General features: G+C 44.1%; 1 protein-coding gene across 5 annotated transcripts in view; it reads right to left on the bottom strand.

The window, feature by feature from the left end:
- Positions 1-21,459, bottom strand: part of TIAM1 (TIAM Rac1 associated GEF 1) — a 277,233-nt gene that overhangs the window by 128,921 nt on the left and 126,853 nt on the right. Inside the window, exon 1 of one of the 5 annotated variants that reach the window (XM_063447968.1) lies at positions 2,995-3,069. The exons of 3 other annotated variants lie outside the window; for them this stretch is intronic. Coding sequence is in view for 1 of the 2 variants with exons in the window: in XM_063447986.1 (XP_063304056.1) it covers positions 2,995-2,998 (4 nt within the window). In the remaining variant the exon portion in view is untranslated. Of the gene's footprint in view, positions 1-2,994; positions 3,070-21,459 lie in introns of those variants that run through there. One more of the 5 variants, XM_063447986.1, reaches the window with a different exon arrangement.

Below are 21,459 nucleotides of genomic sequence, written 5' to 3'. Positions count from 1 at the left end.
GGCCAACATATTGCTTTCTGATTAAAGAGAGTTTGGTGATAAATCACAATCTTATCTCGTAGCAACAGACTCTCCACACTGAACAATGTAGCTTAATGAGGGAGTCAAGTCCAAACCAAGTGTTAGATCAAATATTTCCATTCCTAGTGTGACATGATAGGGCAACAAAAAGAATGAATCTTGAGGCTTCTTTCATGGTTTAAATAACTATGACTTCCACGGGTCCAGATGACAGACCACAAAGGATTACTTTAATTCCACAACTCAGAAATAGCAATAGTATCTAAAATTAACTGGCTTAACCTGCAAGAACTTGGGGAAGGAAAATTAATTTAGGAATCATAGAAAGGCAATAAATGTTGAACACAAAAACAAATATAAACTAACAAATTACTACCATATACCAACAATTTATTGATATAAAACAATAAACACCATTAAAAAAAATAGGTTGACAACTTATTCTTACCAAGAAAGAAACGGATTGTAATTTATTTTGTTATTAAATTAGCCAGAGGACCACAGCCCAATAAGATCTCCTGTCTAGCCAGAGTCCATCTAGTTGATCTATAACCATATTATAAAATGTTATTGATTATCAGGTCTGTTTCATATTTATAAACCTACAGATTTATGGTCCTTGCTGGCCAAAACAGACATGTTAATCCAGGCCACATGCATGCAGTAAGGTGGGTTACCGAGGTATTGCTGCTCTTCCAAATCTAAGGTCCCATTCATAATTGGCGATTGAGGATTTTGAAAAATTGTTTCCATTTTTGAATTTTTATTTGTAATATTTTAAAAATTGAAAATGAGTAATTGAGCTAATTATACGGCTGAAGAGTGGGTTGCCATGTTTACACTATGCACAGAGTGTCGACCCCCCCCCTCCCCCACCACCCAAAAAAAAAATATTTTTTTTCTTTTATAATACAATGCCATAGATAATGTAGGATTTATTTTAATGAGGATATATTTGGTGAAGAGTTTCCCCAAGCTCTCTACTTTGTGTCACAGTCTGATAAGCAGGAACCCACGCCACACTATATTATATAATATTCATTGCTCGTCAGCAACCAACCAATATACTTGGTTGGCACTATGCACAGGAAGTGAAAGAAGAATTTCGGGGCAGCTCGTTAAAAAGTTGTGATAACCTTGGTTGGTTTATACACAGTAAGTCAAGTTTTTCATAGTAGTGTGGGCTTGTTAAGGCATCGTTATATCAGACACGTCCCTTTAAAACTTTCTAAAATTTACAGTTACTTCTGTGTTGTTCAGATATACAGAAAATATCAGAGCTTTAAAAAGTAACAAATAAAAGTCACAAAATCTGTTGCGGATTCCATATGAACAACAGGACAAAACTTCACTGCCGTGCCTGTCAATCGGAAGATTTACACACTTCCTACAGTTGATCCCCTTCAGGTTTTTTGGGAAGCCAGGCATTTAACAGATGATACAGACCATGGACTGAGCAAGGGTTGGGGGAAGGGGCAGGGTGGGAGAATGTAATGACAAAAGAAGGGACACATTTTCCTAAAGAGGTTGCCTAAATGTAAGAGGTCAATTGCAGAGACACAAATGCCTACCATGAATTCTACATATGTGCAATTACTTGCGGAATGCCTTTTACATAATTGATTCAGCAACTCCCTTATTTGCAAGAGAAGAAAAACAATGCAATGCTCGCCCCAAAGGCACTGACAGTGTTAAAGGCATGTACCAACAGTAACATTCTGTAACCACGTAGATAGCTCCCCTAGATACTGTAACAACACAGACAGAGATCCAAATCCGCAATATTTTATAAGATGCTGCAAAAATGCAGGATTTTAAAACCTACACAAAACACAAATCTGCTTTAAAAAAAAACAAAAAAAAAACACACAAAAATAAATATTTAGCCCCATTGAAAAAAACATAATTTGTATCAGTTCGCTATCTCACACAATAAATCATTTTGCGAAACACATTGTGATATTGGATTAAACAGTGACGGTCCGCACAGGGTCTACTCTACAGAAACAGAAATGCTAACAAACAAGGAAAATCTACAGATATTTCCTCGTTTGAAAGAGGCCACTGGATCATACAGAGCAGAACATCTAAAGCCGGATTGCCCAGTTGTATCGATTATAAACTACAACTCCCATAATCCTCAGACCATGTTACCAATCTAAACCGGAAATAATATTCTGACCACCTGGACTGGAACTACAAGTGATTTATGATTCAAGAGTCATTTTTTTTTACTTTCTAGTGCACATCAATATCAAAGTAGATAGACCTATACACAGTATTCAAAATAAATATATTTACCGTAGTTATCTTACAGGAGAGCACTTTATAATACAGCGAGGTTAAGCTGTGAATTGCTCTGCTCTGTCACCTAGCACTCAGGTGGTTAAACACTTAAATGCTAGTTTCAGAAAATCATACATCCATGTACACACACCGTTTATATTCCAACCACAGGGATGCAAAGAATAGTCTTACAACAGAAATAAAAGCTGTGATTTACACAGAAGACGCAAGAAATGCAAGCATTTAAATCTGAATATGTGACGGCAAATATAGTGATTTATCACAGCCATCGCTGCTATTAACCATTTTAGTGTCCGCACTTTGCAAAGCATTGCTCAATTAAAAAGTGTTAAAGCAAAATAAATCAAATGGTATGAACATTTCTTAAGAACCCTTTTCTTCTCACAAAACATTAAAATGTAATTAAGTAAAATGGAATGGATACGATAAAACAATCTGTAAAAGTTGTGAGTCCCCCCCCAAACTATTTCAGGTACAAAAAAAACAAAACAAAAAGTACGATGCAGAATAATACTAATGCACAATACCAAATCTCAGCAGATATCAAAGTGTGACTGTAGAAAGGCAAGCTAATGATCACACACACAACTTAAAGGATACAACACTCCTAACAAACACAGCTATAAAAAAGGTAAAAAAAAACCAGGAGAGAAAAGGCAAGCTTACCCATTGTTAGAGACCCATGCACACGTTTCCCAAACCTCACTTCCACATGCTCCAAACACAAATGAAAAGGCTTTTCACAACTCAATAGATTTCTTGGCTGACAGAGTTGTGGGTGGATCTGCAAGTTTCATATGAAGATGAGACAGGCCATTTGGGCGTCTTATGTGCTTCCCCCATGGCCCCCCTTCCCTTTTTTTTTATCTGTTTAACTCTTCCTTTGGTATTTAGCCCTATACATGACAATACTGGCTTGTGGGAAGCTGTGGTTTTCAAACTGTAATGGTGTTGACCTCCTGCTGGCTCCATCTAATTGCCTGTGGGCATCTCAGCATAGTGACACAAATTGTGAATGGGAGAAATAGACAGTCTCCAGCAAAATATAGGCATTGTGTAAGGCACAGCTCTTATTTACTGGGACATATTACCAGCGGCATCTTTAAAAGTCCAGTACAGTTCCAGAACCAGAACCTTTTCCCCCCAGTAGAGGCAAATCCAGGAATCAGCATTACCCCATATTGAGCATATATGGTTTTATACTAAATCGTTTCTTTAAAGCTTAAAGGGGCACTGTCCTTTTCCAGGTCAAAACAGTGTGTTTACGTATCACTTTACTTAAATACGTATTTAAATTGTAAAAAAAAAATAAAAAAATTAAAGCAGAGTATTTTATTAAAAAATATATAATATTTATGAAATATTCATACAGACTGTTGGAATTTGAATAGTATATTGTCGTGAGGAAAAAGTTTGATATTGACAAAAAAGATGGTGCTTTGCCATCAACATTCGCCAAATCTGTGGAGCCATCCCAATCGAAGGCAGTGGGAATCACTCACTGTCTCTCTATGGAAGCGCAAGCTTCCTGCAGTATCCTCCATAGACCGCAGTGTTGTACTGCGTTGGTTCGAGGTACAACACTAAAGCGGCTGCCGGCAGATGATGCACTGGGAGCTAAAAATGGTTCCCAGAAAAAAGATGGGCCACGCCACCTAAAAGGAACAGTACAAAGTTAGGAATACAAATGTGTATGCCTACTGTGAGAGTGTTCTAGTCACCGTTTAGGTGATTGGGCCCCAAAGCAAGCATTAAAAAGGTGATAATACTTACCTTTTCTCCCTTGCAGCGCCGGTCTACAGCATACTCCTCTGCCCCATTTCAGAACGATCCAAGCCAATCCAATGCTTTCACATAGGAAAGCACCGAGAGGCTAGTGTGCATGCGCAGTCAGTGTGGTAGCCTCTAGGGGCATGCTAACCCTGCAATTTAAACAGGTTTTCTGCGGCAAGGGGGACATGGCAACCAGACCACTTAATTAAGATGAAGTGGTCTGAGTGCCTGTTGCGTTTCTTTTAGAGAAATGTCATCTTGGGTCATCTTTGCAAAATGTACAAAGTACCCGCAAAGTGACATCAGTTTTAAATGAGGAAAAACCAACTGTCAAGCATTGTTATAAGCTCTTTGCTTTTGTCAGTCAGAATAGAATAATAATATACAGAGGAGGATAAACTGAACCAAGTTCTAAAAACTTCTTCTCGTGATTTGCATTGTGTGTCCTGGCTGTGCATAGACTAATTCCATCTATTATATCTTGAATTTAAAAAAAATAAAATTAAAAAATAAAAAATAAATAAATAAAGGCCATAATATGAAAAAGGTTACCACAACTTCCAGACAGCCACTAGATGTGCTTCCTGCAGTTTCGTCCTCACGTTTTGCATGACGTCTAGCGTCAAAAACTCCATAGAAAAGCATTGAGTCAATGCTTTCCTAAGGGAAATGCCTAAGGGCACGCGGTCCTCGCTGCGCAGTGCATCAAGTTACCGGATCGCACCGACATAGGAGTAAGAGATGCCAGAGCCATAAGCACTGGAATCAGGTAAGTAATTACAATTATTTTTAACCCTCTGATGTTTGGGGGAGGGGGGAATAGGGGCACTAAAGTGTTCGGTATACAGGTTTGCATTGCTAACACTATAGTGTTCCTTTAATAATAAATTATTTAACCAATCACTGTTTTTAAAAGTACGTCTTGGGGTCTTGATATTGTTATCACCCAAGTTCACAGTACTCTTTATTGCCATCAGAAGGATAACAGGTTAAGTTGGCCAGGAACTGAAGCAGTTTGGGTGCTTTAGTCTTCTCGTTTTAACCCCTTAATGGAAAACATTGTCTTTTTAAAACACATTGAAGGGTTTAACACCTCTAGAGGCAGTCTGAACCAAGTCAAACTATGCTCTTCAATCAAACGCTGCTCACAGAACCATTTGACGAGAGGAGTGCAGAATTTTGCTGCGCATGCGTATCTCGTCCCCAACAGTACTCTATATGTGAAGCATTGGATTGGATGAGAACACAGACTCAGCAGGCTTGCTGACAAAGACAGAGCAGGTGGCTGCAGAGGAGGTCTCTTCGCATTGGAAATGCGGTAATCAATCTTGATTTATATAACATGCTTATATCAGTGGGGGTGGACAGTGATCACACTGATGGAAGGGAAACGAATAGTGCCGAAAAAATAAATCTAAAAAAAATATTTTCAGGACTAATTTGATATTTATAGAGCACCAACATAGTCCGCAGCGCAGGACATTGGATATACCAACAAATGCCTATAACGCGTATTTTCCCACTTACCTAATACAGTAATAATACGGAAATTAGACAACAAAGCTGATGAGGAGGTGCACAAAAGATATATTGGATAATTCAGTTAAATGTCTCTCTCTGAACGAGATAACAGTGATATATCCGGAACCAATCTGTCACTTTCACTTTTTTTGACATTATCCCGAGCCTCCCCCATTCTACATCTGTTTATTCGGATTGTTTGAGGAAAATTAGAAAGAAAGGAATTACTACTGCCAGTAAAATTTGACTTTAACAATCTACCTACAGGTAGTACATGTGTGGTTCTTTATGACCCCATTCTTCTTTTCATTCTGTATAAAGAACAAATGTGAAGTGTAATAGAAAACAAAATCAGATTTTCAGGAACCGTTCTCTAAATTCATGGATTATAAACTCATTTTGATGGTGAATAAACGGTGTATACTGTATGTTCCACAATAAAGTGAGAACCTTTTAGATCTGATTATTTGCATTTTGATAAAAATGGTTATTTTTTTGCTCCTTTCCCATCCCCTATGTTGTGTGCACTGTGGATTTATTTGAACAAGCAAGCAATAGCCGTCTAAGATTGCCAACGGAAGTGCCGACTTTCCAGCAAATTTGTACGTCACTATCAGAATTAAAGGGACTCTATAGTCACCATATAAAAGCAAGAAAGACAGGTCCCCCAGCCTTCCTTCTTGCTTTTATATGAACTTTCATTCATTAAAAAAAAAAAAATCGGTGTTTTTATATTAAAAACTTACCTCCGTTCCAGCGCCGAGCTCCCCGCTAGGCCGCGCCCCCTTTTTCGTCAAAATGACGAAATCGCGGGGCCCAATGGGACGGCTTCGCGCTGGACCAATCGCGTTCTTCATAGAGCGGCATTGAATGCCGCCCTATGAAGAACCTGAGCGCTTTACCGCGCATGTGCGCGGAATGCGCGTTCGCGAGCTGAGCTGTCTGACTGACAGCTCAGCTCGCTTTCTAAAATTATCAATAATAATTTAGGGCCCCCACCCGCCCTGTGCGGCGGGTGGGGGCCCTAAAATTATCAATGAGGGGGGGGGACCTACTGTCCCCCCCCCGGCCCCCACCCCTGTGCGGCGGGTGGGGGCCCTAAAATTATCAATGAGGGGGGGACCTACTGTCCCCCCCCGGCCCCCACCCCTGTGCGGCGGGTGGGGGCCCTAAAATTATCAATGAGGGGGGGGACCTACTGTCCCCCCCCCGGCCCCCACCCCTGTGCGGCGGGTGGGGGCCCTAGAATTATCAATGAGGGGGGGACCTACTGTCCCCCCCCGGCCCCCACCCCTGTGCGGCGGGTGGGGGCCCTAAAATTATCAATGAGGGGGGGACCTACTGTCCCCCCCCGGCCCCCACCCCTGTGCGGCGGGTGGGGGCCCTAAAATTATCAATGAGGGGGGGACCTACTGTCCCCCCCCGGCCCCCACCCCTGAGCGGCGGGTGGGGGCCCTACAATTATCAATGAGGGGGGGGACCTACTGCCCCCCCCCCGGCCCCCACCCCTGAGCGGCGGGTGGGGGCCCTAAAATTATCAATAAGGGGGGGGGACCTACTGTCCCCCCCCCCGGCCCCCACCCCTGAGCGGCGGGTGGGGGCCCTAAAATTATCAATAAGGGGGGGGGACCTACTGTCCCCCCCCCCCGGCCCCCACCCCTGAGCGGCGGGTGGGGGCCCTAAAATTATCAATAAGGGGGGGGGACCTATTGTCCCCCCCCCGGCCCCCACCCCTGAGCGGTGGGTGGGGGCCCTAAATACAAAGGGGGGGGGGGACCCTAGTTAACCCTCCCCCCACCAAAAAAAAATATCTCCCTACCTACCCCCCTCACCCTAAAAATAATGAGGGGGGACCATTAACTAAAAACCTGTAAAAAAATGAGATAAAATCAACTTACCATTCGATGTTTTCTTTCTTCTAAAATCTTCTTTCTTCAGCCCCCAAAAAGGCCAAATAAAAATCCATAATAACCGACGCAATTAAAAAAAAAAAAAAAAAAACCGAGCGCAAAAAAAAATAATCCATCTTCACCCAAGGAGGGCTCCGCGCAGACTGAGCTCCGCAGGGCGGGGGAAGGCTTATAAAGCCTTGCCCCGCCCTGCAATTAGGCTAAGAACACTCTGATTGGTGGGTTTAAGCCAATCAGAGTGCTCTTTGTCATTTTACAAGCGTGGGAAAGTTCTTTGGAATTTTCCCACGCTTGTAAAATGACACAGAGCACTGTGATTGGATGGATTTCAAGCCATCCAATCACAGTGCTCTGTGTCATTTTACAAGCGTGGGAAAGTTCTTTGGAATTTTCCCACGCTTGTAAAATGACAAAGAGCACTGTGATTGGATGGATTTCAAGCCATCCAATCACCGTGCTCTGTGTCATTTTACAAGCGTGGGAAAGTTCTTTGGAATTTTCCCACGCTTGTAAAATGACACAGAGCAATGTGATTGGATGGCTTGAAATCCATCCAATCACAGTGCTCTGTGTCATTTTACAAGCGTGGGAAAATTCCAAAGAACTTTCCCACGCTTGTAAAATGACAAAGAGCACTGTGATTGGATGGATTTCAAGCCATCCAATCACATTGCTCTGTGTCATTTTACAAGCGTGGGAAAATTCCAAAGAACTTTCCCACGCTTGTAAAATGACAAAGAGCACTCTGATTGGCTTAAACCCACCAATCAGAGTGTTCTTAGCCTAATTGCAGGGCGGGGCAAGGCTTTATAAGCCTTCCCCCGCCCTGCGGAGCTCAGTCTGCGCGGAGCCCTCCATGGGTGAAGATGGATTATTTTTTTTGCGCTCGGGTTTTTTTTTTTTTTTTTTTTTATTGCGTCGGTTATTATGGATTTTTATTTGGCCTTTTTTGGGGCTGAAGAAAGAAGATTTTAGAAGAAAGAAAACATCGAATGGTAAGTTGTTTTTATCTTATTTTTTTTTTTCTTTACAGGTTTTTAGTTAAAGGGTCCCCCCTCATTATTTTTAGGGTGAGGGGGTAGGTAGGGAGATAAGTTTTTTTTTTTTTGGGGGGGGGGGGGGAGAGGGTTAACTAGGGTCCCCACCCCCTTTGTATTTAGGGCCCCCACCCACCGCTCAGGGGTGGGGGCCGGGGGGGGACAATAGGTCCCCCCCTATTGATAATTTTAGGGCCCCCACCCACCGCTCAGGGGTGGGGGCCGGGGGGGGGCAGTAGGTCCCCCCCCTTATTGTGAATTTTAGGGCCCCCACCCGCCGCACAGGGGTGGGGGCCGGGGGGGGACAGTAGGTCCCCCCCCTATTGTGAATTTTAGGGCCCCCACCCACCGCTCAGGGGTGGGGGCCGGGGGGGGGGGCAGTAGGTCCCCCCCCTTATTGTGAATTTTAGGGCCCCCACCCACCGCTCAGGGGTGGGGGCCGGGGGGGGGGCAGTAGGCCCCCCCCTTATTGTGAATTTTAGGGCCCCCACCCGCCGCACAGGGGTGGGGGTGGGGGCCGGGGGGGGGCAGTATGTCCCCCCCTTATTTTTTATTTTAAGGCCCCCACCCACCGCACAGGGGTGGGGGCCGGGGGGGGACAATAGGTCCCCCCTTATTGATAATTTTAGTGCCCCCACCCGCCGCACAGGGGTGGGGGCCGGGGGGGCAGTATGTGCCACCCTTATTTTTAGGGCCCCCACTCACCGCTCAGGGGTGGGGGCCGGGGGGGGGGGGGGGAGGAGAGTAGGTCCGTCCCCCCCCTCCCTTCAACCACTATTGTGGCCAGACAGCATCCCTGTGGGTTCGGGCTTCAGCTGTCAGCTGAAGCCACGCCCACAGCAGTGCTGACAGGCTGTCAGCACACAAAGCGCGTTCACAGTGCTTTGTGTGCTGATAGCCCGTCTGATGCATTCACCCAGAATGCATCGGACGAGAGGCCTTTTTAGGGCCTCTGAACTCGGAAGTCCCTCTGGTGGCCGTCTGATTGACTGCAACAAGAGGTGTTCCAAGCTTCCAATGTAAACACTGCATTTTCTCAGAAAATACAGTGCTTACAAGAAAAAGGCTCCGGGTAGCTGTAGCACTCACCTAAACAACCTCATTAAGCTGAAGTTGTTCAGGTGACTATAGTGTCCCTTTAAGAAATCTATACGGTTGGGGAAATCCCAATCTCACCCTTCAGCAGAGAGGAACTCCAGCAAATCTGATCTGGATATGTATACCTCATTGGGATGGATCGGAATGATGTGAGTGGGTATTTAAAGGCCATCAGAGGAAAACAGAATTAAATGTGTCTTTTTCTCTGTTTTATTATATTTAACTGAATACATTGTTGTCGGCAGTATAACACATAACACTGTTACCAAATTGAAGCGGATCTGCATATTTATATGTTTACAAAACATTCGGGAATTTCACATGATGTGGAGCTGCTGACTTGAGCCCTGCTGAGACCACAAAGTAGCTGATAAATGTTAAGCCAATCAGGGCACTCTTTCAAAACTCAATGTAAGAAATTTGCATTTCCCATAAACCTTTGCCTAGTGTGGGGTTTGTGGGGAATGTAGTTTATCACTGGTAGGAGTTTTACTCACAAAAAGTTATAACTGAAATTCTACAAGCTGCAGCTGGCATTTTGTTTCATTAAAGGAACATTTCATAAAGTTGTTATGGAGCCAGAATGCCCTGGGTGCCATTTTACCTTAAGGGGTTAAACCATTTATGAACAGCTTAAGTTGTGAAGAAGGCGCCTGTCCGCTCTGCTCCCTTGTTCTTCAATAAAGCCTTGGACATCACCGGAAACCAGAGGGGCAGAACGGACAGGCACCACCTTTACAACTTGTGGTAAGTTATTCGGAAACTGTTCAAGCCTTTTAGGGACGATTTATTCAGTACCTGATGTCAGGAGTGTTCCTTTAACACGAGCTATAGGAGCAGAAGATCACAGACTCCTTTATAAAAACCTATGAAGAAGCCTTTCAGACGATATGGAAGCTTATATGAACAGCAGGACAATACCACAGACAATCCGATATATATTTCAGTGAAAGTGTGTTGAAGCTTTACCTTCAGAAAGTTTTGCAAATCACGTTAGTTATAAGAAAAAAAACGGTGCATAAAGACAAGGACAAGAGAGCTCCAGCCGAACACAGGGACCTTAAATTGTCACTTTAAGAACGCGATTTAACCATTGATTGTTTAAAGGTATTTAAATACTGCCAAGCGCAGAACGTATGCTTAACCTTACACGCCAGCTGTCACTTATCTACTACTAACTGCAAACAAGCACATTGAATGGTAATTCTCTCCTTGAGACTAGGGCAAACAATCTACATAGATAGGCAAAATTACACCGGTCAGCTATTTTGGGGAAAGGGTAAGAGTGAAAAAGAAAGGGTGTGCATAAGGTCACTGCCAAAAGGGGGCTCACACTCAAAGATACAAGTCAAGTCCCCAAAGGTTCATTCTCAAGCCAGTCTTTTATTGTTCCTACTTATTAATGACCTAACGAGACAAAGTTTCAGTTGTGCACATGTATAAAGACAACATCTTAACCTATCAAGAAAAAACAACCACATTACATGTGAGACAGTTACCGGTTCAATGATCATAGGTCAAAAGGGGATCATGAAAAATTAAATATTTTTCTTTAAAGCAGCAATGTCACTAGGGGGTGGGCAGGTAACTTATCTGAACCTGTCCCTCGCAAGTACCGCGATCTTGATACCTCTGCTCTTTTTCAACTAGTGCCAGGAGCAGACGTTAGTGCTGTACTCTCGCGCATGCATTGAAGTCTATGAAGGATCCGGTGAGACTGCAGGATCCTCCATAGAGAGACAATTCCCTGCAGCCGCCACTGATGACATAGGCTCAGTCTTGTTTCAGGAAGTGTCAGGTGGAGGAGAAATACAGTAGTCCCTTACTTTGGCTCTGTAATCACTTGACTGGGTTGGAATTTCAGTCAAATTTTGAAACAGTCATAATGAGTATTTCTTTAAGATCATAGCGTTATTAAATACTCATTTTTAATATAGGGGTGACAGTGACACTTTAATTACCAAAATAGTTGCAATGATAATGGAAACAAAGTCAAAATACCTTAACCCCTTAAGGACACATGACATGTGTGACATGTCATGATTCCCTTTTATTCCAGAAGTTTGGTCCTTAAGGGGTTAAAGGAACATGCCAAGAACCTGTCCCACATTCACAAATCTGCCAGGCTGTTCAATGTGCCACGCAGATTTCCATATGCAGGAAGGGACCTTGCAATAGCACCATGTACATAGAGATTCAGTGACACAAAGTGTATGGTCTGCCCTGGGGGTTGTCAGTCAGCCTGGACAATCACTTTGGGGAACTCCCACCCCTCTGGCCAGCCTGGTCCTCTTCCTGCCCTCCTCCATACCAGGTGTGGGGAAACAATGTTGGCAGGTATAAAAAAAAATAGGTGGGTACATGAAGGAGGAGGTTTTTGACAAATGGGCAAAGCTGGCTTGTGTGTTTTCCTTAAACAAACCTTGCCATTCTAGGAGAGACACCTACCCACTCATTACTAGTTTAGGTAGGAGACATGTAAAGGAAAGAGCTGGTAACATCTCACTTATAGCTGCTCAATATTACTCTTTCCCAGCTAATCACCCTGAATTATCTAATAGCCATTCTCCTATTATGACTACTGACTCTCCATAGTAGCCAATTCAAGCTAGTAATTCATTACTCACCCTCCATGGTAGTCCAGCTAACGAGCCTATATTCTTTTTTTTTTTTTTTCAAAAAAAAATTTTATTATTCAATTTTGCACTTTACAATAAATGAATAAATGAGTCAATACATTGCAGAACAAGTACCATATTACAGTGTTCTGGGGTGAAATGACATTTATGTACAACTGCATATTTAAAGAATGATAAACCTTTTAAACACCACTGTTACAATATTGATAACGGTAAGTATATCGTTGTTCTAAGAGGTGACAACTGCCCGGAAGGAGCTTCGGCGATCTCGCCCGTAGTTATTACTGTGGACTAAGTATCGTGGAGAGGGGATAGTGCCGAGTCTTTGATATATTTATCCCATGGTGCCCAGGTGTACGTGAATACATCATACGTGCCCGCTATAGAATGAGAGAGTTCCACCATCTGTCTGATGGAGTCTACCTTGTTGATCCATTCCCTAATGGATGGAGGTGTGTTTTGCTTCCATTTGAGAGGAATTAGGGCATTAGCTGCCGTAAGCAGGTGGTGGAGCAGGAGGCGTGTGGATTTTGGTAGGGGGGTGGGATATAGCATGAAAAGGAGGACCTCGGGGGTTTGCGGAACTGCATATTTCGTTATAAGCGTCATTATGGTGGTTAGTTTGCTCCAGTATGTTTGAATTATGGGGCAGAACCACCAGATGTGGCCCGGAGACCCTATATTCGTTTTGCATCTCCAACATAGGTTGGTTGTGTTCGGGAAGAAGTTTCGTAACCTGGTTGGCGTAAAATGCCATCTCGAAATGCGCTTATAATTGCTCTCTTGGGCAATAGTGTTAGTAGTGGACTTAAAGGTGTTTTTAAATATCATTTCCCAGTCGTCAGATGTTAATGTAAATTTTAGTTCCTTTTCCCAGGACTTTGTGAAATCTGGGAGTTGGGCATGAAGGGTCATCTGAAGTATTTTATAGAACACGGTGATGTGTTTCTTTTTCATTGTCCCTAAGAGGGCCCTGTGCTCAAATGTGGACAGTGGTCTAGTACCTTGTGAGAGTGATTGGTGCGTTTGTAGGAAATGTGAGAGCTGAGCATAATTGTAGCATTGCATAGGTGTGTGTGTGGGCGTTTGGATTAGGTTTGATAATGGGACTATTCCCTCCGCATCGATTACGTCTTTTAGACATAGTTGGTCTTGTTGGGTCCCATAGTTTCGGTAGGCGTGTTTTGAGAGGCCCGGTTCAAAATATGGGTTGTTAGTTATTGGGTATAGTGGGGAGGGGTAGGGGGCAATGTTTTCAAATTTTTTGATATTGTTCCAATATTTCAGCGTGGGGGTTACTGTAGGGTGGTCTGAGTGGTTTTGTCTAATCAATGTCAGACCTGTTTCATGCCAGGGTATTGTGCTAATGGGAACTTTTAGGCTTGCCGCTTCTAATTGTACCCATTGTTTCTGGTTACCGGCATTAGTCCAGTCATAAATTCTGGAGAGGACCACCGCCTTGTGGTAAGTCTCTATGTCTGGTACTCCTAGGCCTCCGTGTGACTTTTGTCTCGTCAGTTGTGAATATTGGGTTCTCGGGCGTTTACCAGCCCATAGGAAGGTGGAGAGGATGTGTTTCGCCGTTTTAAAGAAAGCGGCTGGTATTTTTATAGGCAGTGTTTGTAGTGCATAGAGGAATTTTGGTAGGATGGCCATTTTTAGTATGTGTACTCTGCATAGCCAACTGAATTGGGGTTTGTTCCAATTTTTTAAATCCCGATCTATGTTGGCTAACAGTGGGGGAAAGTTGAGTTCGTATGTTTTGCTAAGTGTATTTGTGAGTTGTATTCCTAGGTACCTTACTGAGGTCTGTGGCCAGTGGAAGGGGTATGTCTGTTTAAGTCGGGACCCTAGCTCTTCTGGGATGTTTAAGGGCAGGATCTCACTTTTGCTACTGTTCATTTTATAGTTGGACACTAGGTTATACTGGTCGATTTCCCGTAGCAGGTGAGGCAACGAGGTCTCGGGGTTCCGTATCGTGTATAAAAGGTCGTCTGCAAAAGCAGAGACCTTATACTCCCTGTCCGCTATTTGAATACCTTGAATATTCGGGTTGTCTCTGATTCCCTGGAGGAAGGGTTCTAGTGTTAGGATGAACAGAAGGGGGGAAAGGGGACATCCTTGTCGCGTCCCATTGGAGATGTGAACTGTGTCTGTGAGTTGGCCATTAACCCTTATTTTAGCCCCCGGTCTGGAGTAAATGGCTGAGAGCCAAGCTAGCCAGTTGGGCCCGAAGCCCATTGCCTGCATTGTAGACTTTAACAGGGCCCAGTCCACCCTGTCGAACGCCTTTTCGGCGTCAATCGTGAGGATAAGGCTCGGGTCCTTTTCCATCTGTGCATGGTATATGAGATTCAATACTTTGGTGGTATTAGTCTTGGCCTCTCGGCCTGGCACGAACCCTGATTGGTCTGGGTGGACTAGGCCCTGCAGATAGGGCTTGAGACGGACCGCCAATATCTTTGTAAAGATTTTTAGGTCCACGTTAATTAGGGAGATGGGCCTATAGCTGCCACATTCTTTTGGGTCTTTGCCTGGTTTGGGTATGAGTGTGATATGGGCTTCAAGTGTTTCTTGCGGTAGGGTGTGTCCTTGGTTTAAGGAATTAAAGGCCTGTAGAAACGGTTTGTTCAGGGTTGCGGAGAACGTTTTATAGTATTTGGCCGAGAAGCCATCAGGCCCCGGACTTTTTCCTAACGGCAACTGTTTTGTGATTAGTGAAAATTCCTCGGGTGTAATTGGGGAGTCTAGTATTTGTCTGGCGTTGGGTGGAATCGTTTGTGCTAGTCTTTGGGTGAGAAAGTTTTGGATGTCCTCTGGGTCTGGTGGCTGGGGCCTGAGATTGTATAGGTTAGTATAGTAGGAGTGGAATTCTTTCATTATGTCTGGCAATAGGTGAGTCACAGTCCCTGTAGAGTTTTTGATGTGGGTTATGTATGAATGTTGCCTCTCTTTTTGTAGCGCCCTGGCTAGCATGCGGCCACATTTTCCGCTCTGGGTGTAGTATTTATGTTTGGAGTAAAAGAGTGATTTCTGGACCTTTGCGTTCAGTAGTGTCTGGAGAGAGGAGCGCTTGTCTACTAGTTCTTTGTAGGTATCTAGGCGTAAGTGGTGTTTGTGGGTGCGTTCTAGGTTTCTGATGTCTGTCGTGAGGGATGTAATCTGAGCCTCCCTCGCTTTCTTTTGTCGGGAAGCTAGGGCGATTATGTGTCCCCTTATTACAGCTTTGTGGGCCTCCCAGATAACCGTGGGCGATACTGCCGGGGTGCAGTTTTCTTCAAAATACTTAGTAAGTGTCTCCCGTAGTGAGGCTACGTGGGTTGGGTCGTTGAGTAAAGTATCATTAAGTTTCCATTGTGATCTTGATGGGATCAAGTTTGGTATCTGGATTGTCATGGAGAGGGGGCCATGGTCTGACCATGTTATAGGGCCGTATTCACAGGATTGTATGAGGTGCAGGTGTCTATGCTGGAGAAATAGCATGTCTAGTCTCGAGTAGGTTTGTTTAACCGCTGAGAAAAAGGAATAGTCTCGGGAGGTGGGGTGTGTCACACGCCAGCAGTCGAAGAGATGATGCTCGTCTAGGAGCTGGACAATTCTGGACCTGGAGGTTGCATTGTATTTGGTGTATTTGGAGGTTGTGTCCAAGTCCGAGTCTATTGAGATGTTGAAATCTCCCCCTAAAATAAGGATCCCTTCCGTGACTTTGTCTACTGCTGTAAGGTATTTGCGGGTGTGTGTGCATTGTTTGTTGTTGGGGAGGTATAGGTTGGCGAGAGTCACTACTGTGTTCCCTATCTTTCCCTTGACTACCAGAAGCCTACCATCTGCGATCGATTGGTGTGACATGTACGTGAAGGGTATATGTGCATTGATAAGGATGGCTACCCCTTTTGATTTGGAACCTTCATAGTTGCTAAAGTAACCTGTCGGGTAGTGTTTATTGCGTAGGGTTGGGGCTGAGTCTGCTTTGAAATGTGTTTCTTGTAGAAACGCTATGTCTGTTCTAAGATCGTGAAGTTCCCTGAGAGCTATAGATCTTTTGAGAGGGGAGTTAAGTCCTCTCGCATTTAGGGTCGTTATACGGATTGTAGCCATGGTGGGTTAGTCCGGGAGGGGGAAAGACTCCCTGCGTCCAAGAGTGTGTAGTATTGGGGTTGTGTAAGTGCTGTATGTCCAGGTAGTAGTGTGTGTGAAGAGATGACTCTAAGAAAGTTACAGTGGGTGCAAATATCAACGTAACAATAAGAAGAAATAAACCGGATTGAATCCAAACTATATACAAATACGTAGGATATACTCTGGAGCTAGCGAATGAGAGTGCTTTAATCTTATGAATGGGTAAGCCCTTTTAGCCGGTGGCTTTCTCCTAGCGTGTTGAGTGAACACGGGGAGACAGGTAAGGCACCGCTTGGGCTTGTATTGCTGCTACAGAGGATTCCACAGTCTATCTGTGGTGGGGGGGGGTGGAAGTCTAGGGTGGCGTATGCGAGGTAGGGGTGGTGGCGGGTAATCCACCTGAGTTGTTATGATTGGGTATGTGTGTCGGGCGTAGTAGTGCTATAAGGAAGTGGGACCACTTTACGCGCTGCGAGCGGGCATCTTGGGCCCGTAGGGAATTTTAGAGCAGTTCATCCATACAGAGTTGGATATGGTTTCACACTATAATAGCACTCTCACTCGCTCTCTCTTGGTTGTAGTATCCCCTGGTCCCCACCCCGCCCCCATTTACCCTCAGCCCACCAGTACCTCTTCAATACATTTTACAATACCAAGATAGAAAGGTGGGGATGGAAAAAGAGCATGTCGCGGGGGAGAGGACCTGGGGTCGCCCCCGAGGGTCCCTCCCGCCCCCCGACGCCCCAGAGGGTCAGAGCAAGCGGGGGAAGCGGTTCAGAGGGGGGGGGGGTGATAGGTTAGCCAGAGGGAGGGAGGGTAGGAGAGTGAATACAGATGCAGAGTTGATCAATAACCTGTTAAAGTGATTTAACACAATCGGGAGACTCTTAGGTACATATGCATTCTCGGCTCTCCGCTCAGGCATATGCTGAGAGGGGGGGGAGGCATTGCCGTTTACAAATTGTGTGTTACTTATCCCATTCTAGCGGTGAGAGTCACTGGATTGGTTTGGTAGGTCATTTTGATGTTGCACAGTCTTGTCTTTCGGTGTGGTGGTCGGAAATCCTCTACCTTTTCACTTGTCGTCTCCGTGGCATAGGGTAATTACCCTCCCCAGCGGCAAAGTCCCCTTGTGAGTCTCTTGACAAATCTAGGTGCTGGAGTCCTTGTTACCGATGGGGGGAGGTACGGGGGACCTCCTATAGTGCGAAACCAAAGTCTGAGTCCCTTTTTGCGGATTGTCTGGATCGGTCCTAAACAAGATGATGGTCCGTAGGCAAAAAATAGGTAAAGTCTCATTGGTCTTTAACGTGGTTTTCCGACCTTCTCTGGCGAGATCTGGTCAGATTCGGTGAGGTTCTGTTTGTTGCTTTTGTGAGTTCCGCTGAGGAAGGTGGATGTCATTACGACGCTTCTTTGGTGGTGTTTGCCATCTCGATCTCTGAGGGCGGGGGTAGTTATGAGGTGCTTGGATCGGGCCGTACCAATCGGGAATCTGCACTTCGGGTAAGTTTAGAGTTGACGTAAATATGGCGATATCCTCTGCCGTGGTCACGGTAGCGGTGGTTCCGTTATGTGTGGCAGTTAATGAGAGGGGGAATCCCCATCTGTATTTGATGTTTCTGGCACGTAGTAAATCTGTCAGGGGTCTAAGAAGCCTTCTTGCTTGTAGTGTCATCCATGAAAGGTCGGGGTAGATTTGTATTTGGGCCCCCAGAAAGAGCAGTGGTTGGGATGTTTTTCGTAGTTCTCGAAGTATTTCTTCTTTTGTCCCAAAATAATGTAGACGGCAAATTATGTCTCTTGGGGCGTCTGAGGCTGGGCCTCGTGGTCTCAGTGCTCTGTGAGCTCTGTCGAACAGAATGTGCTCCGCTGGATCTTTGTGGAGTATATAATTGAATAGCTCTTGTAACAATTTAGGAAGGTTTTCCCCTTCAACTTCTGGTATGCCTTTTAGCCGCAAATTGTTGCGCCTTCCCCTATTGTCAATATCATCTATAGCTCTGTACATCATGGCCATCTGTGTATTTTGAGCTTCCAGGGCCTGATGAACTTGTTGAACTTGAGTGAGTGTGTGGTCTTGGTTGTCTTCAAGCGCTTCTAATCTTTCTTCTACCCCTTTAACTTCGGCCGCCATATTGTCTAGTTTATTTTGAAAGGAGGATTCCATTTTCTGAATCAGAGCATGGATATCTTGCTTTGTTGGCAGATTGTTCAGTATAGCTCTCAGATCTGCATCTATGTGTGTGGAAGTTGTGTCCGAGCTGGCTGGGCTTAGTGGGGGTGAGGATGGAGAGTGCTCGTTTAATACTTCCGCCGCCATTTTGGGGCCTACTTCATCAGCGTTTTTCGCCGGATTATCTTTAAAAAATTTGGTGAGAGCGCCCGTTTTTGCTATGGACTGCTTCTGGGAGGTTTGAGCTGTGTTGGTACCTTTTCTGGGGTGTCCCATATTGCGTTGTTCGCCCGATGTTTGTGGATTACCCGCGGTCCCTGTCAGAGCTCAGCTACAGCACGTCCAGCTCGGCTCGCGGTTGGCTCCGCCCCCGAGCCTATATTCTTTTATCACCACTACTGAACGTTTCAGCTAGTAAGCCATCCGCTCTCTATTTACACTCTTCAGCCTCTAGGCTAGCTAGACATTCTGCAGCTAAGGAAGCGTTGGCCGTAGGAGCGAAACACATCCTGTTTTCCATTATTTATTTCTGTTCCCCCACTCTTCTTGCAGTATGTAGACTTCATTTTAACTTTTTTTTTTTTTTTTACACTATATTTGTATACTTTTAATGTGGTCTGTGTTACTGCCATGTATGCATATATCAATGAATAAGTCAGCACTTTTCATGGAACGGTTTGACATTTTCCTGGATACAATACGAGTGCGGTTATTGCCTTCATCTTATCTGCTGCTTCAAGTAAAGAGTAAGAAAGCCAGCACCGCTGGTATCCATGTGTGCAATCTAGACCGAGTGAGCACTTTTATTTTTAGCACTGGTTGCATTATTTTTTTGTTATATTTTATTTATTTTTGAGGGGGGCAGGGGGGTAGGGGCACGTAGATTATTTTTGTTTTCTTTAACATTTTGTTCAGTTCTGCTTTTTTTTCGGTTTTGATAAACACAAATAATATTGGCTATTTCATAAATAATAAATAAATCACAGTAGATTTTGAGACAAATAAAATAGAACTCCTGTCCCTTCATATACAGTAAGAGGCTTTTTTTTTTTTTACACAATGTTTCATTTGTCTTTTGCCTCCTATTGTATCCATGTTTAGCGAGTTTCTCCTCGCCTGGGAGGGGGAAAGCCAGAACTTAAACTTAAAGGAACACGATAGTGCCAGGAATACAATTGCAATGTAAAGCATTAGTAGATACGGCAATGTTACGATTGCATTGTTAACACATCAATGGAGGTTGTCTTCCTGGCTGCCACTAGAGGTATTTTGCCTACGAGAACAAAGTCAGACTCCATTCTCAGGATAAAAATGCTCCTAGAGAGCATTTGATTGGAGCAGCACGGTAATTACAGGACATGCGCACTAGCCTCCAAATGCTTTCCTATGGGCAAACATTAAATTGGCTGAGATCATCAGCAAGGTTTGCTTATCATCAGAATGAGCTCAGTCAAGATGGTTAGACCGTCAGCACAGGTCCCATGTGAAAAAAGGCTATGAATTGAGTAAAATGCGGACACCTAAAGAGTTAGTAGGACGCTATGGCATCAGGAACATAACATTTATTAATCTTAATGTTATAGTGTTCCTATAACAACCATAAAAAGTATTCGGGGAGAATGTGTCCTTACCCCATTCTTACATCATACAATTCATATGTATGTGCCCAAATTTACAGAGATTTCAGAGTTATAAAGTAATAATGGACAGTGGCATTCCTAGTTACCTGAAAAGTGTTGATATAGGATTTCACAAGCAAAATATAAAAACAAAAACAAAAAATCTTTAAAGGTTCACTCTATGTACCATCACCACTTGACTAGGTTCAGAGGTTCTGCATGCTAGCATTGTCACCATAGACATATTTGTGCAGCCTTGCAAGAACTTGCCTGTCCCTGCTGGACTTTAACTCCAATCATGTTCATTGTGTTTCAGGATAAATCTGGTGGATGTTAAAGCCTGCTGTAGTGGTTATGGTGCCAGAAGTGCTTTGGCGCTGTCCCACTCACTGGCTGAGAGTGTTAGCCGAGTGCTGTTCTGCATCAGTCGCACACGGAACGCTGGTGGGTACAAAAGGGAAGCATTTGATTGGACAATGCCGAGCACTAACAAAGTAGCAAATGTTGGGCAAAAAGGGTAGTAGATCTTCATTAGCTGTAGAGGCCAGTTCTGCAGCTAATTAGAGTTTAATTTACTGTGTGCATTAAAAACATAGATGCATTTTTGACACAGAGAGATGTTTACCTTAGACGGAAAAGGTGAAACAAATGAACCAACGTAGTAAACCACTATGGATAAATAAAATGCATTTGAAGAAAAAAACAAAAAACATCTCCTATAGGTAATTCCGTATCAATCTATTAGATGTGTGTATTTAATATACACAATGACACATGTGTATGGTACCTGGAATGTATAAACAAAATAAAATACACTGGCATGCAATGTGTTAGAAGAGGATACATTAAAACATATATATTTATTTTATAGCAAGGTTATCTTTTGCATTGCTGCCAAATACCGCAGGAGAGGATATTAAGAACGCACAGATATTCCCAGACAAAACGTGAACATGGCACAGAGTCTACAAATCTGTGCGTAAACACCGTGAAACATTTTCAGGGAATACCCAGGGGTGCTAGCGAAAAGCAAGACATGAAAGTTGTACATGTTTCGAACCATGAAATACACTCACAATTATTCTCAGAAAATGGAATGCCAGTGGTACAGGCATCAACATGCCACGTGTCAACTCTGCCAGCCCGCAGAGAATTAGAATGCACACTATGACAGACTACTCCATCTTCTGTTCCCCAGCATGCACAGCCAGATTACGGCCACCTCCTAGAGACCTGGGC

This window comes from Pelobates fuscus, chromosome 1 (assembly GCF_036172605.1).
Source record: "Pelobates fuscus isolate aPelFus1 chromosome 1, aPelFus1.pri, whole genome shotgun sequence".
Taxonomy (NCBI): Eukaryota; Metazoa; Chordata; class Amphibia; order Anura; family Pelobatidae; genus Pelobates; species Pelobates fuscus.
The sequence above is the reverse complement of the archived record's forward strand: the minus strand, read 5'-3'. Positions and strand labels throughout refer to the sequence as shown.